The sequence below is a fragment of the Juglans microcarpa x Juglans regia genome, chromosome 1S, assembly GCF_004785595.1.
Source record: "Juglans microcarpa x Juglans regia isolate MS1-56 chromosome 1S, Jm3101_v1.0, whole genome shotgun sequence".
In the NCBI taxonomy this organism is placed as follows: domain Eukaryota; kingdom Viridiplantae; phylum Streptophyta; class Magnoliopsida; order Fagales; family Juglandaceae; genus Juglans; species Juglans microcarpa x Juglans regia.
Genome location: NC_054595.1, coordinates 17,998,136 through 18,007,695, shown reverse-complemented (window position 1 = coordinate 18,007,695; position 9,560 = coordinate 17,998,136). Strand labels below are relative to the sequence as shown.

The 9,560-nt window shown below is 36.8% G+C and overlaps 1 protein-coding gene across 1 annotated transcript; it reads right to left on the bottom strand.

Annotated features, from left to right (window-relative positions):
- Window positions 1-8,292: 8,292 nt before the first annotated feature.
- On the bottom strand, window positions 8,293-9,347 carry LOC121245991 (GATA transcription factor 15-like). Its single transcript, XM_041143946.1, has 3 exons — window positions 8,935-9,347; window positions 8,711-8,845; window positions 8,293-8,617 (listed from the first exon to the last, which is right to left on the bottom strand). Exons 1-3 carry the CDS (start codon window positions 8,953-8,955, stop codon window positions 8,378-8,380), a joined length of 396 nt encoding a protein of 131 aa, XP_040999880.1. The 5' UTR covers window positions 8,956-9,347; the 3' UTR covers window positions 8,293-8,377.
- Between the last annotated feature and the right edge of the window lie 213 nt (window positions 9,348-9,560).

Genomic DNA, 9,560 nt, shown 5'->3' with positions numbered 1-9,560 from the left:
ATCCCAACCAAAATACAAGATTTTGAAAGCACAAAGAGTTCGGCAAACATCACAACACCTCACGGATTTACAAACCAAAAACCCAGAAATTTCAAGAGAAAAATTGTCCTCGGATCACACCAAAAATCCCGATTAATTTAACCCAAGCAAAACCAAACACACTCCAATGGAGATCCCCAACCCATGAGAAGCCGTGGTCTACTTATAGGCCAAAAATGGCGGTTCACATGGCGTGCGTGTCGCATGGTGGAGGAAGGAAATAACGGCAGCATGCCGTGGAGAAAAAGAAATCCTCTTGCGGACGTGTGGCACTGCGGCACTCACGGAAGCCATGTCCATCGCCACCGAGGAGCTTGCGGAAGAGCTAGTGACCGTGCGATGCCACGGGTTGACAGCAAACCTTCGGGGTGCATGCCGAACGACACAAGAGAGTGAGACATAGGTGGAGGTGGCTCTCGGCTGGGATTTATTTCGGCAGTAGCTGCGTGGAGATCCGGTGGGAGAAGTAGAAATGAAGAAGAAAAAGGAAGAAGAAGAATCGGGAAGAAGGATAGTAGAGTGCGGCGCGAGAGAAGGGAAATAAGATGGAGCTAGGGCTCCATCAAAACGACGCCGTTTCACAAATGAGAGACTGGGCTCTCACGGGCCGCACAGCTGGGCCGTGTTCCGCACAAGGCCTGGGTCCCCCTACTGGGCTGGGCAGGATTTCGGGTCACCAAATACACACACACACCCACGGCCCACAGAGAAAAACACACACACACACAGCCCAATAAATAATCAAGCAAATAAAAAGCCCAAAAATAAACACAAGTCCAAAAATAAAAACAATACAAATAATTAAAATAACATTCTCTAAATTAAATTAAAATAAAATACCAAAACAAATAACATATTTAATTAATTCAATAAAATAACACCTTAAAATAATAAGGATAAAAATCAAGTGAAACTAGAGATCTCACAATTTTTCCATGGTTGAGATTTCAATGAGTGACACAGAAGAATTGGTTGAAATCGAAAAGAGATTGGTTCTCTTAAGGTTAATGAATTTTTTAGTTTGAGTATTCCAAGATGATCGTAGGAAGAAACCTTTTATACTTGGCAGTGAAAAAATGGAGACTTTGGAGCAAGATTCATGGTGTTTTTTGCATTTAGAAGTTGATTCAAAGAAACAGAAGGGCTTCGAGTGAGAGGAATTGCATTTTGAAAATGTAAGAACGGACGAGGCAGCTGGAGAGAAATTTCTTGAGGGTCTTCGAAACACAGTGAGGACGGACAGAGCAACTGGGGAGAGAAAGGGAGAGAGAGGTGGAAGAAACACAAAGAGGTCTCGGGTGTTCGAAAAATAGAGAGGGGTCGAAACATAGAGAGAAAGAAGGAGAGTGGGGAAATGGGTCAAATGAAAATAGCATCATTTTGTTTTGTCAACGTCAATGCCGTTTGCCCAACGCATGCAACAGCTGACTGCCTCCAACATTTTTCGTCTATTTAATTTAATAGTAGTAAAAAATATTTAGTGGCATTCATTTCAAAAACTACCTTGAAAACTTCAGTTTCCTCTACAAGGTATTAGAAGTTGTAGGTCCTATTATTTTCCTATCAAAGATAACGAGAGTGGGTGTTATTTGGGTATATTGTTTGTCCTAATGAACTACTCTGTGTCACTACTCACTAGCATTGATATTGTGATGGTAAATTTTTGCTACACATTTTATCAAATACATTGCATGCATACTGGTTTGTACAATCCAAATGGCATCAACCATATTCAATTTTTGCTACATTTCCTTACAACAACACAAATTCACAAGACATAATTCCCAAAACAACTAATTCTAGGCAACCCAAAAACATGGAAAAAAAAAAACATAAAATTAAATCAACTTTAGGGCTCGGAATAAAAAACATAATAGAGGGCCGAGGCTAGCCTGAGAAGTGAAAGGGAACGGAGTGTTGTGCATTATGGAGGTGCAAAGAGGAACGACGGCAACAAAGAGGCAACGAGAGGTTCACTGGTAGTCTGGTTCAGAGAAAGGAAGAAGGAAGGAGGGAAAGGGGGTCCTGCATTTTGGACCCCCCCTGTGTGATGAAACGACGCCGTTTCACATTCGTCGTTTAATTTTTTTTTTAAAAAAAATTCAAATGTAAAACGACGTTGGTTTGCATCTGAATTTTTTTTAAAACAATTTGGAGTCGGAGTTTAGAGCTCCAAAAAGCTCCGAACTCCAACTCCGACGCTTTTTTTAGAGCTACTCCGACTTTGACTCCGATTTTCGATCACTCCGACTCTGTCGGAGTCAGAATCGAAGCAAAATTCAGGCAAAGTCGAAATTTTCAAAATTTGCACAGCCCTAGTAAAAATAATATTTTTAATGGTGAATCTCACTTTTTTTAAAGAGAGTGTGCAAGACTTACATATAAGAGTGGCAATTCATGTTTTCGGATCAGAGGTTTGCTACAGATAACAGCCACTGTAGCAATGCACACATTGCACACATTACGGCTGCATTTGGATGTTGAACTGAGTTAAGTTAAGTTGAGTTGAGATGATAAAATATTGTTAAAATATTATTTTTTAATGTTATTATTATTTTAGAATTTGAAAAAGTTAAATTTTTTATTATATTTTGTATTGAGATTTGAAAAAATTGTAATGATGAATTGAGATGAGTTTAGAAACCAAACAAAGTACGTGACTGTTTCTGGTTTTTTGTTTTGTTTTTTTTTTTTTACTCTATATTTGAAAATTGGTTTCCTATTTTCATCTCCAATTCAAATTCATCTCGTGAAACCACCCTCCTCCCTCGACAACAACCCGCTTCAGCTTCCTCAACCCAGTGCCTCCTAGCGACATCGTATTTCTCGTCAACACCACCGAGCGGCTCCTTCGTCTACCCAGTGCTGCTAGCTCGTTGAACCGAGCATACCAGACTTGAATCACGCAAAACCCACCCTCTTCCTCACCACGAACCTGCATCTGCTAACTCTTCCCAGCGCCACCTCGCAACGGTCTCTCTGTTCAGCACCACCTTGAGATGCTCCTACGTCTACCCAGCGCCGCCACTCCCCACAAGCTGATTGAACAGACCAAACCAGCGGCAAGTTCCAACAACTCTGATTCGCCAAATGGTTTGCTCAGCTTCGTACGTAAATGTTTTACCATTTTCCCATCCATATTATTATGTTCTTCATGTGTACATTGAGCTGTGATTTTTGTGTTTTCTTAGATGGGTATTGTAGCTTAGGGCATGTAGGAAAATAGTGTTCTTTTTAGAAAAATAGGGTCTGTAAACTATTGTTTTTTGTTAATACAACCTGAGTTTTGAAGACATGATTGGAACTTGTTTGAAGACAAAGTGGCTTAAATTATTTTGAAGTTGTTTAGTTTCAATAGCCTACTCATTCTGCTCTTGTGCGTGCGCATTGCCCATATTGAGGCACATTTTCTGGTAAGATGCTGGACATAATTTTTTTTTGGTGTTTTTATTTTCAGAAACACCTACTTTTAGATCTAGTGCATGTTTCACCTCATCAAGGTTAGTTTTCCAGTAAGATGCTGGTGATTTTCTTTTCTGAATTTGGTGAGGCGGACTCAAACTTAGTTGTATGGATAGTTCTTGTGAATTTAAGAAGTGAACTGAATGAATTTGGTAGATGAAAGATTAGCTTAAAAGGGTTTACAGTTTAAGATGGATATAACTGGATGCAAAGAGTCTTGAGGATGCTGTCGAAATTGGATGAGAAAGAAAGTATGAGATTTGTTATTTAGAGGCCAAGTATATAGGCCAATATGATGATTTCGTGGTGGTTCCAATAATATTGACAAATTTGTCCTATGAGAAGGCTGATTAGATGTCGGTCAGTTTGTTGATAACATCTGTTTTGCGATCAGTGATTGTGGTCTATGGTTAGTATCATACTTTTGAACACATGAACAATAAAAGTACTAGCAGCAACCTTGTGGGTGGGTGCGGTGCATGGTTTTCTACATCCTCTCTTGAAACTTTCGAGGGCCCAATCCAATTTAGCAGTATAGATAAGTGCTGATAGTTAATTCTAAGTGGAAAAAACAAAAAAGCTTATTGGGGTGAAGTCATTGGGGCAACATGGGACTCTTTTTTCAGTCCTTGCACATGACTGAGCCAAGGATAGGCCTACTCTGAAATCATGGGAAAGGTCAAGGGAGTGTACTTGGGAGCTGATTATTAGGTGTTTGGGCAATAACTATCTATTCATTAATAAAATTTTACTTGCTTATAACCAAAATGATCATAATCGATCAACTACAATAAGAGTTAGGCTAAAGTTTACAAAGTCGATTGAAGTGCACAACCTGTTTTCATTACACATGTTGATTTAGCAATATACAATTTACATGGTTTTCATCAAAACATGGTGTTAACTTCATCCCACGTCTTCGAAGCCTTATTCTCTCTTACATGAAAATTCTCCTCTAGCAGATGAAGTATATCCACCCATACGAAGAATTTACACCTTGCATCTCCCTGCACACAGTGCGAACTCCCAAGTAACATGATAAAATACATTATAAGCATACATACTTGTTTATTCTATGATAAGCTACATTGAAATTTCAGTTCAGGATTTTCTTTTCTAGTTACCTTTAATGCACTTAAATAATGCTTCTAAAGGTCTTGTTCCTTGGTGAGGTCCCACATCATCACAAAATGCATATAAATAATTATTCTACCAAATCATTGAATCTTAAATCCTAAAGGCAACTGTCCCAGAAGAAGTATAGGCTAATTATTCAACAAATTTTTAAGTGCAAATTAAATTAATGCTTGAAAATCTATTAAGTGATGATAAAGACAACCCTTCTCACAATTTTTGACAACTTTGTTTTAAATAGAGGATTTTTTGTAAAATGATTTATAAAATAGTTATAGGAGTATCCTTTCTAGCAAATACAAAGAGTGCCCTACGTAAAACAATATTGTAAAAGAAGTGATATTCATCATCCTTTATAGCAAATACAGAGAGAAATACAGAGATTGAGTAAACAGAGAAAAAAAAACAAGAAATGTATGCTAAACCTCCAGCAGATCTGAGGATTTCGGTGGACTGAGAGCGGCTTCGTGTCGATGGACTAAGATGGGACCAAGGGCTGAGGGACCGAGGGCTAGGGGATTGAGGTCGTGGTGGGGAGGGCTGAGGTCATGCTTAGCTGAGGTCGGTGGCTGTGCTTCGAGAGGGCTTTGAGAGCTTGGGGGCAAAATGGTTGAATGAGGGCTTCGATGGCTGAGAGACGATACAGAGCAAAATGGTTCAGTTTTTTTAGTGAACCCAGTCTACACGTCATGTGTGCAATGGATTTAGCGAAGTAGTGGCTGCTATGAAGATTATTTCTTCGGATTGTATCAAGTCATGAACAAGAACCCAACCCATAAGTTAAATGTGTCAAACTTTCAAACTCTAACTCAACCGATTTAAATAACGAGTTATGTCGTATCACCCATCTTGACTCATTTAATAATTAATTAGAAATAGGTTAACCTGACATACTCATTTAAACTCATTTCATTTAAATGGGTTGAACTAACATGTAAAACTCATTTGACCTAATTATTTCACATAAAAATTAAAATAAATATTTATTAGTAGCCACAATATCTTTTTAAAAAAATAAAACTACCTACTAATAAAAAACATTAATATTTTTCAAATTCTAACATATAATAAAACCGATATTACAAACTCTACAACAAATATGAGTATAGATCCATAATTACAATCCCAATAATAAAAACATAAGCATATTGAGAAATATCAATATTACAACTCAACAATAATAAAATTTTCATTTTGAAATAAAATCTAAACGGGTCAAAACGGGTTGATTTCAAGTTAAGCAGGTTAACTTGTTATTGACTTGTTTATAAATCGTGTCTTAATGGATCAATCTATTTTGATCCAAACTCGTTAACATCAAATTCAAATTCGCTAATTTCGTGTCATGTCGTGTTCGTATTGGATTCACAGATCGTATCACATATTGTAGGAGTGGATAGCGGGGCCCCGCAACCCGCAACCCTGCCCCGCATCTAGCCCCTCTAGCGAGGGCAAGGAGGGCCCAACCCTGCCCTACACTTAGATATTTTATTATATAAATATATATTTATACTATACATATTTATAAATATTTATTATTTGTATTATATATAAATATAGTAATATGTATCAAGTAGAATTTTTACTTAATATTTTGTATAAGTTGTAGTGTAATAGGGTGACCCTTTTATAAATTGTTAAGGTAATACAAGAATCTCACATGGCTAAGTGAGAGACTTGTATTGTGAATACAATCTATAAAAGAGTCACCTTAGTACATTACAACTTATACAAAATATATACTAACAAATTTAAAAACTACATAATTTTTAAATTATAGTCATATTTACAAATTTAAATTTATAATATGGGTCTAAAAATAAGTTTTTGATCACTTTTGAACACGAATAATTCTTAGGCTTAGTGGACTACAGTCCATTATTGAAGTGGGCGGGGGACGGGGTGGATTGGGAGTCCGTCTCGCCCCCTGACATGTGGGGCAAGGGGCGGGGAGGGGACTACCCACCCCTAACATATTGGCATATTGACACTCCTACTTGCATATCGTAAGACCATATCTTGCATCATTCAATTTAGATTCGTGTTCGATAACTAGCATTCAGGCTCAAATCAAGTATGTTATTTTTTAAAGCACTTTCCATATTTATAAACATTTTTTAATAAAATTACTTCAATTTCATCAACGCTATCTATTTCTTTAGAAATCATTTTTTCTTAATTTATTTCTTCGTTTATTTCTGTACATCAACACCAAATAGAGGAAAGCAAGTGTATGATAACACATAAAACAAATGTCATATGAAACGGATACAAGGCTCTTGAAAAAAAAAAAAAAAAAAAGAAGGAAACAAGACATATGCCAACTCTGGAAATCCTTGTCCATGGAAGCAGAGTAAAGGAGTTTGCTTCGATTATCCTCTTGTAGTAATGGACGATAAGATGTTGGGATGGAGGGAGGTTCTTCGATGTTTTGGAATTCGATTCCGGAAATCTCAATGTTGGGGTTTGAGGATGTTCAATCTAGAGCTCATTGCAACACAAAGGTCAAAAGGTGCTTACGATTCATGGATTTTTAATTTTCAACAATTATAAAGTTTTGAAGGCTCACTCAATTATTAGAATAGTAGAAGTATTATCATTTCATTAATATTTTCGTGGGTATATGTGTCATTAGAAGAATTAATTAGTCATTAAAACTCTGATACGAGTATTTTAAGAATTGAATTTAGAATTTTTAGACTTTTTGTTTGAACTCTAATGTTTAGAGTAGAAGAGAGATAAGCACATAAAATAAACCCTACAAAATTTATAGCTGCCGTGTTGAGTTTCTTAAACAACATTAAATGTTCAATAAATTTATAGGACCTATTTTATATTTCTATTTCACTCTTATTATGGGAACTCTTGGAAATTCAAATCAAAAAGAATTGACCAAACTAAATGGTGTATTATTTGGTCTAAGTGGTGTATCAAATAGATAGGTCTATTGAACATGAGTTAATGTGTTGACCGATTATTAACTTGTTACTTTGGATTGATTTATAAACTTAATTCAGCAAAATCTTAAATCTAACGCTTTGCACTTTCTAATTATAAGAGGGAAAGTGCAAAGCGTAACGATTCAAAACAAAATGTCTCTTGATAATATTTGTACCTATGATAAAAGACAAACCAATATCACCCTAGACGTTGCCCCCAAATTGAACATAATTTAAGGAGGAAAAGTTTTTTACAAACGAATTCACACACCAAACTGTATATCAATGTTGACATGTAAGATATCTATTTAATAAAATAATATAAATTAAAAAATAAAATAATTTCTATGAGACAGAAGATATTTTCTTTTTCAAATTTTTTTATTTATTTTTTCAATAAAAAAAAGTACCGTTTATACCTAACAAAGCTCTAGCAATAATCACTCTTGCTTTCTCAATAATCCTATGAACCCAAAAGAAAAAAAAAAAACAGCGGGAATTATGAATTTCACATTCCCTCTCATTTTCTTGAAAAAATAGAAACATTTTTTTAATAAATTTAAAATAAAATTATATTGTAAATAAAATGTAAAACGTAGAATTGAATTCAAAGAGACAACATAAGCAAAAATAGGATCAATTTCCAATTCTTACATTGTTACAGTTGTTGGAAGTTGAAACACTCAGAAGAACCATTTTGTCCCAAAAGAACAGTTAGTGACAATACTCTAAAATGACTGATTAATAGAAAGAAGATACACTTGCAAGAAGGTTAGGATCCCCACATCCAGCTCCTAAAATTTCTACCAGAGAGAGCCATAAGAGAGAGCCATCAACAGCACAGCCGCTTGTTCCTCCTCCCCCAACTTCTTCCTCTGCATCAACACCTCTCTTCCCAAAGCCATCAGCCTCTGCTTCGTATTATCCCCTATCTTATTACTTCCACAAAAACTTGTTTTCTTGGGCTTTTTGTCCTCTTTGTTCAAACCCAGAGCAGCCCTTCTCTTCTTCCTGCTTCTGATCCCACACGCATTACACAGTGACTGCAAAATCAACATAGAAGATACTCAGCTCACAAAACCAAAAAAAAATCTGATCGAAACCCCAATATAAATCAGGAATTTTTTCTGCTTTACCTTGGGACCAGCTGGGCCGCCTCGCCATAGAGGTGTCTTGGAGGTCCCGCAGTCGGCGCAGGTTTTTGTGTGGCTTTCTTCGGATGAAACCCCGCCATTTGGGCTTTTGGTATTCACGACCTCGGACTCCGATCCCTGCACCAGAACACGAAATCAGACTGATCAACGACTTTTCATGATCAAGATCACAGATCAAACAGCGAAAGAAGGCCATGATCACTCACTTTATCGCTCAGATCTTCCATCTTTTCGCAATCTATTACAAAGATTCGAATCAAACCCAGATACGATAGCCGAATAAGAAGCTGAAAGCGGACGACTCCTTAAACCCCCTACGATACTCGGAGGAAACGAAGAACTATTCGGATCAAAACAGGAGATCAGAGACACCACTACATCAAATCAGAGCGAGAAAGCACCACAGGAAATGACGCTTATTCCTCAATATAAATGTGAGAGAGAGAGAGAGAGAGAGAGAGAGAGAGGGAGAGGGAAGGAGAATCTATTGGTTGTTGAATCGGAAAGTATGAGAATCTAAAAGAAACCGACGTGCAGTGAAGGAGTGCGAAGGACTGTATGCGAGCTCAGGAGAGAGAGAGAGGACCGACACACGCACCAGCTGCAGCAGATCAAGATAAAAAGACCACCTTATATAAATGGGACGCGAAACCCTAGCCCCCATGGCATATAGTAAATAACATTATTGCCCCTACCATCTATTAAAAAATAAAAATAAAATAAAAATCTGCTCTCTTTTTCCCTTTTTGTTTTTAATATATCTAAAGAAACACCCGCCAAAAATTGAATAAAAAAAAGGGTTATAGTGAAATGAAAACAAAAAGGGCGCCAA

Coding starts and splice junctions, on each gene's coding strand:
- LOC121245991 (XM_041143946.1), bottom strand. CDS start 8,955: ATGGAAGATCTGAGCGATAAA. Junction 8,846..8,934: donor TGGAAGATCTGAGCGATAAA/GTGAGTGATCAT, acceptor GTTCTGGTGCAG/GGATCGGAGTCCGAGGTCGT. Junction 8,618..8,710: donor GCGGCCCAGCTGGTCCCAAG/GTAAAGCAGAAA, acceptor TTGATTTTGCAG/TCACTGTGTAATGCGTGTGG.